We start from the raw sequence: 20446 nt of genomic DNA on the forward strand, positions 1-20446 counted from the left end.
TTTGATAAACTTCTGCCTAAATTGTAAATTAGATCAGAAGTAATCGTCTATTTGAAGTGAATATTGAGCGGCAGGACTGAACAGAGAGTGGGTTTTTGTGCGGGTGTCTGTCACTGTGACTACAGCGGGGTCACAGTGCTGTGCACAGCGACATCCTCACACAAAAACCTCAGAGAAAGAGTTTGCTCAAATTGGTGATCAAGGCCACAGCAGGATTGCCAACTTAAATGAGGCTTAAATAAAACAAAATATTAGTTTGTGAAAAGATATAAAAATCTTCCACTTTATCTCTGTGGAACGACACGCTAAATGTGCCCAGAGGGTTTAAAAGTGTTCCGATCCTCTTTATAAATGCAATGACCAGGACAAGCTGAAATAACTCACCCATTCGCTCTTGGAAGAGACCGATTTAGTTTTTTGAGTGAACAGTGAAATTAAATCTCTGCATTTTACAGTTAACAGTCTGCCGCAGTATTTGACACGCTGTGTCTCACTGTGATACCTGGCACAGCAGTTACTGTCAATACAAAAAGCCCCTCAGCACTAATTAACTGAGGCTGGGTCAGTTCTCGCTTTTACAATCCAACTTTATTCACAGTGAAGTATTATTTATGTCCAGCTCTGACAAAATGACAATAATTAATATGGAAATCTGTGATAATTCTTCACTCATTAGTTAGTGATTTCAATAACATGTTCATGTGTTACTCATAAAACATTAGGGTCATTTCTGAACAGCAAGCGATATCCACAAATGCAATTCTAATTTAATGAAAATTTACCGTGACTTTACCTTGTCTCTGGTTTGTGAATATTTAAAATAATGGTGGATTTTTGTCTATTTTGTGCAGGTGCGGTTATTGTACGGAGCTGCCCAGGGAATGTGACACTGTGACTATCTCGACTACTGGGGACAGGGGACCATGGTGACGGTGACTGCAGGTAAGAACCATTCCATTATTTATGAACTGTTTTACTTGAGTCTTTTTAAAATTTATTTATTTCTACTTTAACTATGCATTCATTCACTGAATTGCGGGTTTGCTGGATTCTGTATTGAGATTGTGTTGCAATGTTTCATGTGATTCTGCTGAAAAAGGAATTAGAGATGCTGCTGAGGGATTCAGTCCCTGCATGTTGTGATTTGATGTTTATTTGCTGAGGATACTGTGGCCGGGTTACTTTAAATACCTCACGCCTGTTAAACAGTTTGGAGAATCTACAATGTTTAATCTCGGTGACATCTGGTGGCTGCAGGTTTTACCGCCTCCTGCACAAGTATTAGAAATCTACCCAATATACACAAACTATGCTAAAGTTTCTGTGTTAATTTATTGAACACTTCCCGCTTATTGACAATGCTAATGATATTCTTCCATTTTTCTGTTTGTTTTAATTGTGCATTCACTTGCTGAAGGCGGATTTGGTGGGTTCTAGATATACATTTTCTTGAAATGCTGTTTGATTCTGTTGAAAGTGTTTGTAGAATTGAGCTGATTCTCCATGAGACGAGTTTCAGCCCCTCGGTGATGTAATTTGGTGTATTTCTGCTGAGGAGATTGTGTCTGGGTGATTTTGAATGAATAAAATTTGTGAAACGGTTCTGGCGTGTCTATATTCTTTAAACTCGGTGATATTGAGCGTTTCCATGTTTTGTAATTGAATGAAAATAAGACACGTGTTTGAAACTGCCTGGCACACGATTGTGGGTGGAAAACAGTCAGGATTTTAGAGTGTTTTTTGAAAGTGATGATTGCAGATTAAACTTAGCCACAGTTTAAAATGCTCTTTCCGAACATAATTTGTTACTGAAATCACAGCCAGGCTTTTCTTCAATGTTCCATCTTGGTGGGATTGATGGATGCAGCTTTTATCTCTCCTGTCAACTGTTTAAATGCGTTTGAAATATGGTCCAACATGAATAAAAGATGGTAAAGTTTCAAAAATATTTTGGACATACCCCACATCCTCACAATGATATTACTGTTGTTGTGTATTTCTATTTAGTTTGATAATTCATACATTTGGTGTCGAACTGGTTTGCTGGATTCGATATTCAGATGTTTTTGAAATGTTACATTTGATTCTGTTGAATGTAGAATTGAGCTGCTTCTCAATGAAACGGGTTCAGTCCTTACGGTGAGTTTTGGTGTTTTGCTGCTGAGGAGATGGTGTGTCTGGGTGACTTTGAATAAGTACAATTTGTGAAGCGGTTTTCTGTTTCTACGTTGTTTCTGCATTGTTCGAACTGGGTGACATTGAGCAGTTACACGTTTTCTGGTTAAATGTAAAAAGATTTGCTCGTTTGAATCTCCTTGAAACACAATTGTGGGGAGTAAACGTGGCCGGTTTCGAAAATAAAGAAAGGAATTAAAGATTTGATAGACATTTTTAAATTTTACCTAATGATTACTGATTAAACTAAACCATGGCGTCATTAAGAACGCAATTCGTTAGTGCAGTCTGAAACTATTTAATTAAAACATTTTCAAATTTGTGAGTAAAATTAATATAACTTAAACAATTATATTGCGGTATTATCACCATATTATCCAAATATGTTTTCATATTAAAATCATTAATCATCAATCTCCTTCCACAATTCTGGTGTGAGCACACCATTAGCATGACCGGAAAAGTTTCTCGGCTGGGAATATTTTGTGATTATTTATGAAAGTGTTTTAATAATAACATACTGATTCTACAGCACTGTTCAGTTACACAAGATATATTTGAATTAATTTTTATTTATCTGATTACGTTTGCAGTTACTTAAATAGGAGTTTTATTTTGCAGTTTGGCAATTTATGTATCCGGTTATTGTATTAATTATGTGCAGCAGCAAAAATATTATCTCTTCAACGTCATTTGTAGTTGTCTCTAACCTAATCATAGAGTTTTCTCAGAGGTGGAAGTCGCTGACAGTGCAGGAATTGTTCTTATGATTTTATTTAAATTGTAGAAATGCTCAGACTTCACAGTGCTGGAGCTTGAGAAGTAAATGCTTGAAATTCAAAGAGATTAATTTCATTACAAAAGGAGAATATTAGCTTTGCAAAAAATAATAACATCCTGTCTCGCAGAGCTGTGCTGTACACAATATAACATTATAGAAATAAAACAAATTATACAATCGAAGAATAGATTATATCTGAGCCTCAAGCTTATTTCTTCTTAACTCGTAAATTGAACAAGAACATTTCTCCATCATTTTCTCACTATGTTTCAGGGCTGTGGAGGATCTGACTGAATTGTTTTCATTAAGTTTTGCACTGATTAATTTGGATCTCCTTTTCTGAAGCAATATTTTCAATAATAAAGTTAATCGAATTGCCTGAATGATTAAATCTCAGAAACACTTTTATTGATCACAAACTACCAAGGACTTTATTGTTTTATATATATATATATAGTTTCGAGTTACAACAGTTTATCAATTAGGGAATACCGCTTTAACAAACAGATGAGATATTACACATGTCTGAATTATTCCATCCGATAATTTGAAGTATAATATTTAATTAAATCCAAATTATTTATCAAATTTCAAGCAGGAGCAGGTTTTGAATTACAGAGAACCATGTTTTATTATTTATATTATAGAGTACAAATCAGCTGACAGGTCAACTAATTGACAATTGGCAATAACTTGCAATGCGACATTAGTACTAACTAGTTCAACATAAATTAACTGCTACAATTGAGGAGCATACTGGCGTGTGATATCAAAGCTATTGGAGAATGTTTAATTGTACTGAAAATAATTTAGAAAACAATACATTTATTTGCTCCAGTTGATGAGGTGGCCCGCCTCCATTGTTTTGTTGATTGTATTTAATTAAGACATTGGATAAAATCAGGTAATCAGTTTCCAATGTGAATGTTTCCTGGTTTGTTTATTTCTTATCAAACACTGGATCTCTGTCACAGACATTAAACTTCCCTCAATCTGTTGTATTTAATGTGTTCATTCTCAGTGAAATTACATTTTGCCCAGTTCAGACAGACAGGAGAAATAGCTGAAAGGCGAAGGGAGTTTGAAATTAGTATTAGTTTAATTTCAAAGAGGTTATTGAATTTCTTTTGTTGTAAGTTGACCATTTATCAATTAGAATCAAGCAGTTTGAATGATTCGTTCCCCTGTGTTTCAGAGTGAAATTTGACACACTAGGTACGCTCTCATCCGCACACTCTTTCTCCCTCACACACTCCCTCTCTCCCAGAAACCCGGACTATTCCTCAAACACACAGACACTCTCTCTCACAGAGACTCTCACATACACAATAGCTCTTCAAAAACACACAGTCCCTCTCACACACACACTCGGTCACACACGCACTGCCTCACACACTCATTCTCTTACATACTCTCTGTCTCCAACTTTCTCTCTCTCCAACTCTCCCTCACACACCAACAGACGGTCACTCGCTCTCTCACATACACAGGCACATTATCCCTCTCTCTCTTTCACAGAAAATCTGCCTCTCTCACCTCTCTCACACACTCTCTCTTACACGTTTTACCAATCTCACTCACATACACAATCATTCACAGACACACACTCTCACACACATGCACTCTCGCACACATTATCTCTTGCACACACGCTCGTTCACACACATGCCCTGTCACACACATCTCTCCAACACAAAAACGTTCTCTCACATACAGGCTCTCTCACACATCCGCTCTCTCACACATACACTCTCTCACACATACACTCTCTCTGACATGCATGGTCTCTCGCAGGCATGCTCTCTCATGCTCTCTCACACACATGCTCTCACACACACGCTCTCTCACACACACACGCTCTCTCACACACATGGCCTCTCGCACACACATACTCTCTTGTACGCCTGCTCTCTCACACATATATCCTCTCTTGCATACATGCTCTCTCATACACATGCGCTCTGATACTCACACTCTCTCGCACACTCTCTCACTCACTTGCTCACTCACACTCATGCTCGTTTACACACATGCTCTCTCACGCACATGCTTTCTCACACACTTGCTCTGTTGCACACATGCTCTCACACCCATGTACTCTCCTACACATGCTTTCTCACACACACGCTCTCAATCACATATCTCTCACACTCATGCTCTCTTGCACACACGCTCCCTGACACACATGCCCTCTCACTCACATGCTCTCTCATACACTTGCTCTCTCACATACACACTCTCTCATACACTCACTCTCCACACTCATGCTCTCACACACACACTCTCACACACACGCTCACACCCACACACACTCTCTCATTCTTTCTTGCACACACACGCTCTGACACACCTCATGGTCTCTCTCGTACTCATGATTTCTCGCACACATCCTCCCTCACACATGCTGTCTCGCAGTCATGCTCTCTCACACACATGTTCTTTTGCACACATGCTGTCTCATGCACACGTTCTCTCACACACATGCTCTCTCACACATATGCTCTCTTGCACACATGCTCTCTCACACATATGGTCTGTTACACACTCACACACACGTGTTCTCACACACATGATCTCTCGCACACATGCTCTCTCACATACATGCTGTCTCACTCACATGCTTTGGTGCATACATGCTCTCTCATACACATGCTCTCTTGTGAAAGCACTCTTTCACACACATGCCCTCTCACACACATAATTTTGCGCATGCAGTCTCTCTCCTGTGCACACTATTTTGCTCCTCACACACACACACATCCTGTTGCTCGCACAAATACACACAATCGCGCTCTCACACACAGATATTCTCTCACACACAGATACTCTCTCGCACACACACTCACACGTGTACTCTCTCTCTCCCACTCTCTTGATCCATCTCTCGCAGAAACACACACACTCATTCACACGCAAGCATGCAGACACATGCATACACACAGTCACGGGCTCTCACATACCCAAATTCTCCCTCAGACACACACACACACTCAGACACGCACACACTTTCAGATACACAGGTGAGAGCGACTGATCTAACATCAATAATAATAATCATTATTATTGTCACAAGTAGGCTTACATTAACACTGCAATGAAGTTACTGTGAAAAGCCCCCAGTCACCACACTCTGGCGCCTGTTCGGGTACACAGAGGGAGAATTCGGAATATCCAAACCACCTAACAGGTCGATTTTCGGGACTTGTGGGAGGAAACCGGATCACCCGGATAAAATCCACGCAGACTCCGGGGAGAATGTGCAGACTCCGCACAGGCAATGACCCAAGTGGGAATCGATCCCGGGTCCCTGGTTCTGTGAAGCAACAGGGTTAACCACTGTGCTGCCGTGCCGCCAAATCAAGGCAGCATTGAAACGTGAGACGTCAAGCAGCCCAACCAAAGAATGAATGGATGGGAATCAGGGGAAGAATCCCCGCTGGTTGGAGTCACAACCAGCACCAAGGTGGATGGATTCCATTGCTGGAGGCCAATCAGCTCAGTTCCAGGACATCACTGCGAGACTTCTTCAGGGCAGTGTCCCAGGTCCAACCATCTTCAGCTTGTTCATCAATGACCTTCTTTCCATCATCAGGTCTGAACAGGGGTTGTTGGCAGATGATTGCACCATGCTCAGCACAATTTGCAACTGTGCAGTCACTAAATAAACCTGTAAATAAAGCAACACGGAGGCTCTATCCGGTTCTGGCTGACAAGTGGTAAGTAACAGTCTAGTAACCCAATTGAAGGCAATGCTCACCTCCAGTAAGAACTGATCTAACCACCGCCCCTTAACATTCACTGGCATTACCATCAGTGAATCCTCACTAACAACCTCCTGGTGATTAACATGGACCAGAAAGTGATCTGGGCGAGTCATAGAAATTTTGAGGCCAGAAGAACAGATCAAAGGTGAAAAACCCATCTTCTGACTCCCCAAAGCCTGTCGACTGTCTAAAGATCCGCTGCAGAAGCTCATCGTGTCTCCGTAGGCAGCATTTTCCAAACCGATGACAGCGGCCATTTGGACAAGGACAATAGACACATGGGAACATCACCAACTGGAAGGTCCCCTCCTCACCATTCACCATCATGACTATGTAATATATCTCCGTTCCTGCACTGCCGCTGGTTCAACATCATGTATCGGACTCGGGGAAACACCACATGGACTGCAATGGTTAAAGAAGGAAGCTCAGCACCTTCTCAAAGTCAATGAGGGATGGGAGATAAATGCTGGCCGAGCCTACATCACAAGAATGAATAAACACAACACACTCTCTCTGACACAATATGACAAGACTTTTACGGGCACAAAAATCCCATTTGCAAAATGAAAATCCGTTAAGTCGCAGGAATGTTCATTGTCCCAGTTCTAAATTGTTTTCTCACTCAACTTTTTTCAGCACCACGCACTCACCCACTCTAACTCATCAACCCTAAATCACACATCCTCACTCACTCATCCTCTTTCTGCAAAGTGCATTCACCCACTCTAACACATCAACCCTCACTCACACACCCTCACTCACCCTTTCACACACACACCCTCATTCACACACCCTCACTCACACACCCTCACTCACTCACACCCTCACTCACACACCCTCTCACACACACCCTCACTCACTCACACCCTCACTCACACACCCTCACTCACACACCCTCACTCACACACCCTCACTCACTCACACCCTCACTCACACACCCTCACTCACACACCCTCACTCACTCACACCCTCACTCACACACCCTCACTCACACACCCTCACTCACACACCCTCTCACACACACCCTCACTCACTCACACCCTCACTCACACACCCTCACTCACACGCCCTCACTCACACACCCTTGCATATACACCCTCACTCACACACCCTCACTCACTCACCCTCACTCACACACCCTCACTCACACACCCTCACTCACACACCCACACTCACACACCCTCACTCACACACCCTCACTCACACAGCCTCACTCACACAGCCTCACTCACACACCCTCACTCACACACCCTCACTCACACACCTTCACTCACACACCCTCACTCACACACCCTCGCTCACACACCCTCACTCACACACCCTCACTCACACACCCTCACTCACACACCCACACACACACACCCTCACTCACACACCCTCACTCACACAGCCTCACTCACACACCCTCACTCACACACCCTCACTCACACACCCTCACTCACACACCCTCACTCACACACCCACACACACACACCCTCACTCACACACCTTCACTCACTCACCCTCACTCACACACCCTCACTCACACACCCTCACTCACACACCCACACACACACACCCTCACTCACACACCCTCACTCACACACCCTCACTGACACAACCTCACTCACACAACCTCACTCACACAACCTCACTCACACAAACTCACTCACACAACCTCACTCACACACACACCCTCACACAACCTCACACACACACCCTCACTCACAAACCCTCGCTCACACACCCTCACTCACACACCCTCATACACCCACACTCACATACCCTCACTCACACACCCTCTCTCACACACCCTCTCTCACACACACCGTCACTCACACACCCTCACTCACACACCCTCTCACACACCCTCACTTACACATCCTCTCACACACTCTCACTCACACACCCTCACTCACACACCCTCACTCACACACCCTCGCTCACACACCCTCACTCACACACCCACACACACACACCCTCACTCACACACCCTCAATCATACACTCACACTCACACACCCTCACTCACACACCCTCACTCACACACCCTCATTCACACACCCTCATTCACACACACTCACTCACACACCCTCTCACACACCCACTCACTCTCATACCCTCACTCTCATACCCTCACTCACACACCCTCACTCACACACCCTCACTCACACACCCTCACTCATACACCCGCAGTCACACCCCCTCACTCACACACCCTCATACACCCTCACTAACCCACCCTCTCACACACACATTCACACACACACCGTCTCAGACCCTCACTCACACACACTCTCACACACCCTCACTCACATACCCTCTCACACAACCTCACTCGCACGCCCTCACTTACACCCTCATTCACACGCCCTCACTCACACACCCTCACTCACACACCCTCACTCACACACCCTCACTCACACACCCTCACTCACACAACCTCACTCACACAACCTCACTCACACAAACTCACTCACACAACCTCACTCACACACACACCCTCACACAACCTCACACACACACCCTCACTCACAAACCCTCGCTCACACACCCTCACTCACACACCCTCATACACCCACACTCACATACCCTCACTCACACACCCTCTCTCACACACCCTCTCTCACACACCCTCTCTCACACACACCGTCACTCACACACCCTCACTCACACACCCTCTCACACACCCTCACTTACACATCCTCTCACACACCCTCACTCACACACCCTCACTCACACACCCTCACTCACACACCCTCTCACACACACAAACTCACACACACTCTTACACACCCTCTCACACACACACACACTCACAGCTCCCACTCTCCCACCCGCACACACCCTCACTCACCCACCCACATTCATTCGCCCTCACTCATACACCCTCACTCACACACCCTCATTCACATACCCTCATACACCCACACTCACACACCCTCACTCACACACCCTCACTCACACACCCTCTCACACACACCGTCACTCACACACCGTCACTCTCATACCCTCACTCACACAACCCTCACTCTCTCATCCTCACTCACACGCCAAACTTACACCCTCAATCACACGCCCTCACTCACACACCCTCGCGCACACACCCTCACTCACACACCTTCACTCACACACCTTCACTCACACACCTTCACTCACACACCCTCACTCAAACAACCTCACTCAAACAACCTCACTCAAACAACCTCACTCACACACCCTCACACACACACCCTCATTCACACACCACCTCATTCACACACCCTCACTCACATACCCTCACTCACACACCCTCACTCACACACCCTCGCGCACACACCCTCACTCACACACCTTCACTCACACACCTTCACTCACACACCCTCACTCAAACAACCTCACTCAAACAACCTCACTCAAACAACCTCACTCACACACCCTCACACACACACCCTCACACACACACCCTCATTCACACACCACCTCATTCGCACACCCTCACTCACATACCCTCACTCACATACCTTCACTCACCCACCCTCACTCACACACCCTCAAACACACGCCCTCACTCACACACCCTCACTCACACAACCTCACTCACACACCCTCATTCACACACATTCACTCACACACCGTCACTCACACACCCTCACTCTCATACCCTCACTCACACACCCTCACTCACACACCCTCACTCACACACCCTCACTCACACACCCTCTCACACACACACTCTCATAGATCTCACTCACTCAACCACCCACATTCATTCACCCTCACTCAAAGTCTCACTCACACACCCTCACTCACACACCATCACTCTCATGCCCTCACTCACACAACCCTCACTCACACAACCTCACTCACACGCCCTCACTTACACCCTCATTCACACACCATCACTCACACGCCCTCACTCACACACCCTTGCATATACACCCTCACTCAAACCCTCACTCACACACACCCTCACAAACACACCCTCACTCACACCCTCACTCACACACCCTCACTCTCACACCCTCACTCACACACTCTCAATCACACACCCTCACTCACACGCCCTCACTCACACAACCTGACTCACACACCCTCACACACACACCCTCACACACACACACTCACTCTCACAACCTCACTCATACACCCTCATTCACACACCGTCACTAACACACCCTCACTCACACACCCTCACTCACACACCCTCACTCACACACCCTCATTCACACACCCTCACTCACACACCCTCACACACACACCCTCACACACACCCTCACTCATACACCTGCAGTCACACACGTCCTCATACACCCTCACTAACCCACACTTTCACACACACATTCACACACACCGTCTCACTCCCTCACTCACACACCCTCGCTCACACGCCCTCACTCACACACCCTCACTCACACACCCTCACTCACACACCCTCACTCACACACCCTCACTCACATACACTCACTCACAGACCCTCACTCACAGACCCTCACTCACACACCCTCACTCACACACCCTCACTCACACACCCTCACTCACACACACTCACTCACACACCCTCACTCACACACCCTCACACACAAACCCTCACTCACACACCCTCACTCACACACCCTCACTCACATACCCTCACTCACACACCCTCACTCACACACCCTCTCACACACACCCTCACTCACACACCCTCTCACACACACCCTCACTCACACACCCTCACTCACACACCCTCACTCACACACCCTCATTCACCCTCACACACACCCTCATTCACCCACACTCACACACACACCCTCACTCACTCACCCACACTCACACGCCATCACTCACACGCCCTCACACACGCACCCTTACTCACACACCCTCACTCACACGCCCTCACTCACACACCCTCACTCACACACCCTCACACACACACCCTCACACACACACCCTCACTCACACACCCTCACTCACTCACCCTCACTCTCACACCCTCACTCTCACACCCTCACTCACACACCCTCACTCACACACCCTCACTCACACACCCTCACTCACATACCCTCACTCACACACTCTCACACACACACCCTCACTCACACACCCTCACTCACACACCCTCACTCACACACCCTCACTCACACACCCTCACTCACATACACTCACTCACAGACCCTCACTCACACACCCTCACTCACACACCCTCACTCACACACCCTCACTCACACACACTCACTCACACACCCTCACTCACACACCCTCACTCACACACCCTCACACACACACCCTCACTCACACACCCTCACTCACACACCCTCACTCACATACCCTCACTCACACACCCTCACTCACACACCCTCTCACACACACCCTCACTCACACACCCTCTCACACACACCCTCACTCACACACCCTCACTCACATACCCTCACTCACACACTCTCACACACACACCCTCACTCACACACCCTCACTCACATACACTCACTCACAGACCCTCACTCACAGACCCTCACTCACACACCCTCACTCACACACCCTCACTCACACACCCTCACTCACACACACTCACTCACACACCCTCACTCACACACCCTCACACACACACCCTCACTCACACACCCTCACTCACACACCCTCACTCACATACCCTCACTCACACACCCTCACTCACACACCCTCTCACACACACCCTCACTCACACACCCTCACTCACACCCCCTCACTCACACACCCTCACTCACATACCCTCACTCACACACTCTCACACACACACCCTCACTCACACACCCTCACTCACACACCCTCACTCACACACCCTCACTCACATACACTCACTCACAGACCCTCACTCACAGACCCTCACTCACACACCCTCACTCACACACCCTCACTCACACACCCTCACTCACACACACTCACTCACACACCCTCACTCACACACCCTCACACACACACCCTCACTCACACACCCTCACTCACACACCCTCACTCACATACCCTCACTCACACACCCTCACTCACACACCCTCACACACACTCTCTCACACACCCTCACACACACACCCTCACTCACACACCCTCACTCACTCACCCTCACTCACACACCCTCACTCACACACCCTCACTCACACACCCTCACTCACACACCCTCACTCACACACCCTCACTCACACACCCTCACTCACACACCCTCACTCACACACCCTCACTCACTCACCCTCACTCACACACCCTCACTCACACACCCTCACTCTCACACACTCACTCACACACCCTCACTCACTCACACACCCTCACTCACTCACACACACTCACTCACACACCCTCACTCACTCACACACCCTCACTCTCACACACTCACTCACACACCCTCACTCACACACTCTCACTCACACACCCTCACTCACACACACTCACTCACACACCCTCACTCACTCACACACCCTCACTCACACACACTCACTCACACACCCTCACTCACTCACACACCCTCACTCACACACCCTCACTCACACACCCTCACTCACACACCCTCACACACACTCACTCACACACCCTCACTCACACACACTCACTCACACACCCTCACTCACATACACTCACTCACACACCCTCACTCACTCACACACCCTCACTCACACACACTTACTCACACACCCTCACTCACACACACTCACTCACACACCCTCACTCACACACCCTCACTCACACACCCTCACTCACACACCCTCACTCACACAGCTCACTCACTGACCCTCACTCACACACACCCTCACTGGACTGGTACGTACAGAGCTCAGTTAGCTGGATTGTGACGTACACAGCTCAGTGAGCTGGATTGTGACGTACACAGCTCAGTTAGCTGGATTGAGACGTACACAGCTCAGTTAGCTGGATTGTGACATACACAGCTCAGTTAGCTGGATTGTGACGTACACAGCTCAGTTAGCTGGATTGTGACGTACACAGCTCAGTTAGCTGGATTGTGACGTACACAGCTCAGTTAGCTGGATTGTGATGTACACAGCTCAGTTAGCTGGATTGTGACGTACACAGCTCAGTTAGCTGGATTGTGACGTACACAGCTCAGTTAGCTGGATTGTGACGTACACAGCTCAGTGAGCTGGATTGTGATGTACACAGCTCAGTTAGCTGGATTGTGACGTACACAGCTCAGTTAGCTGGATTGTGACGTACACAGCTCAGATCGCTGGATTGTGACGTACACAGCTCAGTTAGCTGGATTGTGACGTACACAGCTCAGATCGCTGGATTGTGACGTACACAGCTCAGTTAGCTGGATTGTGACGTACACAGCTCAGTTAGCTGGATTGTGACGTACACAGCTCAGTTAGCTGGATTGTGACGTACACAGCTCAGTTAGCTGGATTGTGACGTACACAGCTCAGTGAGCTGGATTGTGACGTACACAGCTCAGTTAGCTGGATTGTGACGTACACAGCTCAGATAGCTGGATTGTGACGTACACAGCTCAGTTAGCTGGATTGTGACGTACACAGCTCAGTTAGCTGGATTGTGATGTACACAGCTCAGTTAGCTGGATTGTGACGTACACAGCTCAGTTAGCTGGATTGTGACGTACACAGCTCAGATAGCTGGATTGTGAAGTACACAGCTCTGTTAGCTGGATTGTGACGTACACAGCTCAGTTAGCTGGATTGTGACGTACACAGCTCAGTTAGCTGGATTGTGACGTACACAGCTCAGTTAGCTGGATTGTGACGTACACAGCTCAGTTAGTTGGATTGTGACGTACACAGCTCAGTTAGCTGGATTGTGACGTACACAGCTCAGTTAGCTGGATTGTGACGTACACAGCTCAGTTAGCTGGATTGTGATTTACACAGCTCAGTGAGCTGGATTGTGACGTACACCGCTCAGTGAGCTGGATTGTGACGTACACAGCTCAGTTAGCTGGAGTGTGACGTACACAGCTCAGATAGCTGGATTGTGACGTACACAGCTCAGTTAGCTGGATTGTGACGTACACAGCTCAGTTAGCTGGATTGTGATGTACACAGCTCAGTTAGCTGGATTGTGACGTACACAGCTCAGTTAGCTGGATTGTGACGTACACAGCTCAGCTAGCTGGATTGTGACGTACATAGCTCAGTTAGCTGGATTGTGACGTACACAGCTCAGTTAGCTGGATTGTGATGTACACAGCTCAGTTAGCTGGATTGTGACGTACATAGCTCAGTTAGCTGGATTGTGACGTACACAGCTCAGTTAGCTGGATTGTGATGTACACAGCTCAGTTAGCTGATTGTGACGTACACAGCTCAGTTAGCTGGATTGTGATGTACACAGCTCAGTTAGCTGGATTGTGACGTACACAGCTCAGTTAGCTGGATTGTGACGTACACAGCTCAGTTAGCTGGATTGTGACGTACACAGCTCAGTTAGCTGGATTGTGACGTACACAGCTCAGTGAGCTGGATTGTGACGTACACAGCTCAGTTAGCTGGGCGGCTGGTTCGTGATGGAAAGCGACCCCAACAGCGCGGGTTCAATTGCTGTATCGGCTGAGGTTCTCATGAAGACCACCATTCTCAAACTTGCCCCTCATCTGAGATGTGCTGACCCTCAGGTCAAATCACCACAAGTCAGCTCTGAAAAGGAGAGCAGTCTCTGTGATTATGGCGACATTTACATTTTATTTTACATGATGGCTGAAATAATGGGGAAAACCCTCTGCTCCTCTCATTCAATTCAATGAAAGTTACATCATTCAGGTGGCATCAAAATGCTATTTTTTGTCATGTGATAGAGATGGAGAGAGAGATGTGAGTTTCTATTGAGGGGCCATAGAGATGGTGATCCCCAAATGATAGACGCTGAAATGTGGATGTAACGTTTAATGAGAAAATATTCGGATAAACGCATGGTCACATTTTGAAGTGCTTGTTAACTTATACATCACAAATAACAGAGTCTAACTTGTTGAATGGACCATTCTCCCCCAGCGACACCGTCTCCGCCCACTCTCTACAGCCTGGTCTCCTGTCAGCAACACAACAGTGACGGCTCCGTGACCTTCGGCTGTTTGGCGATGGACTACTCCCCAGAAATCACCAGCCTTACCTGGAAGAAAGATGGGCAGCTGATCACCACTGGAGTTAAGAAATACCCGTCAGTGAGAAACAAGAAGGGAACCTACACCCTGAGCAGTCAGTTAACCATCACCGAGTCAGAGGGGGGATGCAGCGAAATCAGCTGTGAGGTTCGACACAGCGGCTCAGACAAGAGCATTGGAATGGAATGTAAGTGTTGTGGAATCTGTGAGAAACAGACGCTTTGATTACTTTATTTACATCTTTGGTCATAACACATTTATGGTTCTCTGCATAGTTCTGATTCCTGCGAGAAATAGTGACCACAGAGAAACTGTTAAAATACAATTAGTAATTTTATTGATTACATCTTCTTCAAGAAATGTCTAACTTGTGTTTCTTGAAGGTGGAGTCAACACTCCAAATGTTCTCCTCACCGTGAGTTCCAATGAAGAAATCTCAAGACAGAAATTTGCAACCATGGTCTGTTCAATCAACGATTTCCATCCAAAGTCAATGACGGTGAAGTGGCTGAAGAATGGACAAGCCATGGGTTCAGGATTTGTCACCTCGCCCCCCTGTGAAGTGAACGGGAACTTCTCGGCGAGCAGTCGGCTGACAGTCTCCGCTGGGGAATGGTTCAGCAAAGCGGTCTATACCTGCCTGGTCACTCATCAAGAGGTCACACAAAGTCAAAATATCACTGCGTCTGGTAAGAGACACAAACAGAGGAAACAATAAATCATCCTGCACTCTGATGTTAATCCAAATCAGGAATTTACTGAAGTTAGTGTAAAGCACAGAACAACTTCTAATTTACTGCCATGTAGTTTGTGTTTCATTCTGATGTAAGAGCTGCATGAGGGTTGCTTATCATTCACGATTTTATGAATATAGAAATAAATTTATCCCTATAATTTGAAGTAATTTAGTGAGTGAGGTGAATGAATGAAATGAAAATCGCTTATTGTCACAAGTAGGCTTCAAATGAAGTTACTGTGAAAAGCCCTTGGTCGCCACATTCCGGCGCCTGTTCGGGGAGGCTGGTATGGGAATTGGACCCGCGCTGGTGGCCTGTCTTGGTCTGCTTTAAAAGCCAGCGATTTAGCCCCGTGCTAAACCAGCCCCTGGTGGACTTGATACCAGCTTTATCCTGAGACGGCTGATTATATTTGAGAGTCAGTGGGTGTCTCAAACACTTAACTGATAACAGCTCCGGGGGAAAGCGTTGGAAAGTTCATCCAACCTATTTATGGATCAGCCTCCAGTACTTCGTTCCTGAGATCAGGAATGGAATACTTACATTGGGAATGCTGAAATACTGATTCGTTCGAACGATATCAGGGCTGACTGTATTTCACAATGAGAATAGTTTTCACAAACCAAACTGATTTTCCATTGCGTATAGAAGATTAAAGGCGGTCTTTAGAGGTTGATGTTTCGAAGTTGATTCATTCCCATTTAGAGTTCAGGCTGAATCCTGCTGTCCTGATTCTGAAGATCAAACTTGGGTTGATTTCCACTTTTTTCATTCGCAGATCCTTCCCTTTGCACTGATGCCTCAGTAACAATACTGCCACCACAAATAGAACAGGTCTTATTGGAGGCGACAGTAACCTTAACCTGCGTCATTTCGAATGCTCCTTATGGAGTCAACGTGTCCTGGAGTGAAGCGAAGAAGCCGCTGAAATCAGAGATTGCCGACCAGCCTGGGGCAGATACTGAAAGCGTGGTCAGCAAATTAAACATCTCGACACAAGCCTGGCTGAGTGGTGCTGTGTTTGACTGTGTGGCGAGCCATCAGGACCTGCCAACTCCTTTAAGAATTTCAATCCACAAAAAAATAGGTGGGTGGAGAGATTGAAGCAATAAGTGAGTCATTGTGTCTATTTCTAGTGTCAGTGCAGCGGTCAGTATTTAGCATTCAGGGTATTTATGGTCCATTCTGATTGGGAATTCCACTAACTAAATACTCTGGGCGATTAGCGTTTAAGGGGGAAATTGATATGCAGATGAACGAACAATGAATTGAAAGCAGTGATATTGGGTTTAGATGGAGCGAGACCATAGACCACAAGACTGAGGAACAGACGTTGGCCATTGGGCCCATCAACACCGGTCCAGCCTGCAGTGAGGTCATGACTGATCTGATGTGATAACCTTCAATTCCTCTTTCCCAACTTATCCCCATATCTCTTGACGCATTCACAGATTTAAAGTATGTCTCCCTCAACCTTGAACATACTGAACAACCCAGAATCTACAGCCCCCCGGGTTAAATAATTCCACAGCTTCCCTACTCTCTGAGAGAGGAAATTCCACCTCATCTCTGTCTGAAATGGGCGAACCCTCACTTTGTGATCATGCACGCTGGTCCTAGACGCTCCCACACGGGAAAACAACCCCTCAGCATCTATCCTAAGGAGCTCCCTGAGAATCTTTCATGTCTCAATTAGGTGGCCTTCATTCCTCTAAACTCCAATAAGTACAGCCCAGCCTACTTAACCTCAGCTCATAAGAAAATCCCTCCATACTCGGGATCAACCACGTGATCCTTCTCTGGACTGCCTTCAAAACCAATCTGTCTTCCTTAGATAAGGGCGCCGAGACTGTTCAAAGTATACCAGGTGCAGTCTAACTAATGCCTTGTATAGTTTTAGCCAGACTTCCCCATGTTTATATTCTATTCCCTTTGAAATGAATGTCAACATTCAATTTGTCTCCATATTACCTGCAGAACTTGCTTTGTGTGGTTTTTGCACGGGGGCCCCCAATTCCCCCGTTACTTCAGAATTCTACAGTCTTTCTCCATCTGAATAATATTCCGTTATGTACTTCCTCCTACCAAAGTGTCTAACCTCACATTCTCTGTCCCTCTGTGTATTTTCTGTGATCCTCACCACTTGCCTTTCTACCTATTTTTTGTCATCTGCAAACGTGGGAATAGTACATTCATTTATTAAACACAGTTTTGAAATCCATGTATATTACTCCTATTGGCCCCCCTCTCTCTCGCCTTCTCGTTATCACCTCAAATAAGGGCAATAAATTTGTCAGGTAATGATTCCCCCTTCACGAGGCCGCGCTGACTCTGTTGATTATATTGAGTATTTCTAAATGCTGAGCGATTGGATCCGTTATAATGGACTCGAACCGTTTCCCACTGACAGATGTTAAGGTCACTGGCCTATCGTTACCTGTTTTTGACACCCTCCCCTTTTGAATAAGGGTGTTACATTGGCAGTTTTCCAATCCTCTTGGGGTAAGGTGGGAGGAGCTTGGAGTGGAGTTTATACACCAGCACAGAACAGGCGGGCCGAATGGTCCGTTCCCCTGCTATCCACATTCTGAAACTTTCGAATCCAATATGTAAATTCTCAGGGAAAAGGCTTGTGTCCACCTCTGCTCCGAGCTCGGAAACCGGACAGATCCCAAAGTGGAAAATGGAAACCTTTAAAATCCAACACAAAACACATTTCTCTCACATCCAACCCGCGGTTCCATTGTCTCCAGAATTCCCCATTTTATTGACATTTATTGTACATTTTCTGCAGATCCCAATCCGCGGGAACCGTCCGTCTCTGTCCTCCTGCCCTCGGCTGAAGACGTCTCCGCTCAGAGATTCGTCTCTCTCAGCTGCTTAGTGAGAGGTTTCTCCCCCCGAGAGATCTTCGTCAAGTGGACCGTCAATGACAAGCCGGTGAATCCCGGGAACTACAAGAACACCGAGGTGATGGCGGAGAACGGCAATAGCTCCTTCTTCATGTACAGCCTGTTATCCATTGCAGCGGAGGAGTGGGCCAGCGGCGCTTCTTACTCCTGTGTGGTGGGACATGAAGCCATCCCCTTGAAGATCATCAACAGAACGGTTGATAAATCCAGCGGTAAACCGAGTTTTGTGAACATTTCCCTCGCTCTGATGGACACCGTTAATTCATGTCAATGAGAATCTATCAATTGCATTTCGAACTAAATAAAAAAATTAAAAAGGTTTTTTTCCTCCAATTGTGATTTAAATGTACAGCCGCTTAATTAATGGAGCATCCACTTTGCTGATATTAGATATGTTCAATGAGACCCGGATTTCTACAGGTCTCAGCCCCAGGTCTCATACAACCAGAGCTCCCAGCTCAGATACACCCTGGGTTGGAGACAGAGTAAAATTCATTCATTGCAGGATTCACAAAATATATTCATTGACTTTCTTCCCGCTGAGGAGAAATCGGACACTTTCCCATTTCAGACAGACAAACACATCACATTTAGATCTCGGTGTTCCTGCTTCTCCCATTGCCCATCCCTTTAAAATTGATGTCAGCTTAAAATTGCTGCATCACACCCACTGGGAACTGAATTGATAATCAAACAGAAACAAGGACCAACAATCACCCATCACGGAGAGGGGAAAGAGAAATTGTTAATCCATTATATCTCCACCTTTCCTACAAAATCAGGAGGAGCCCCTAGTTAATCCACTGTCCCCTCACCTCCCCAACAGAGACAGGAGGAGGCGCATTAGTTAATGCACACTACTGCCACTTCCTCAAAACAGAGAGGAAGGGGCATCAATTAATCCACTGCAACCACACTTCCCAAAACAGAGAGGGGGAGGGGTTATAGTTAATCCACTGCACTGCACCCCTACTTCTCCAACAGAGTGTGGAATGGACGTTAGCTAATGCCCTGCACCCCAACTCCCTAACAAAG

At 46.6% G+C, this 20446-nt stretch overlaps 1 gene segment (V, D, J or C); it reads left to right on the forward strand.

Annotated features, from left to right (window-relative positions):
- Window positions 1-862: 862 nt before the first annotated feature.
- On the forward strand, window positions 863-19744 carry LOC140418753 (Ig heavy chain C region-like). The segment is given in 5 exon segments: window positions 863-942; window positions 15653-15949; window positions 16146-16451; window positions 17278-17586; window positions 19294-19744. Coding segments are annotated over 5 exon segments (1323 nt in total).
- Window positions 19745-20446: the final 702 nt, after the last annotated feature.

This window comes from Scyliorhinus torazame, chromosome 5 (assembly GCF_047496885.1).
Source record: "Scyliorhinus torazame isolate Kashiwa2021f chromosome 5, sScyTor2.1, whole genome shotgun sequence".
In the NCBI taxonomy this organism is placed as follows: Eukaryota; Metazoa; Chordata; class Chondrichthyes; order Carcharhiniformes; family Scyliorhinidae; genus Scyliorhinus; species Scyliorhinus torazame.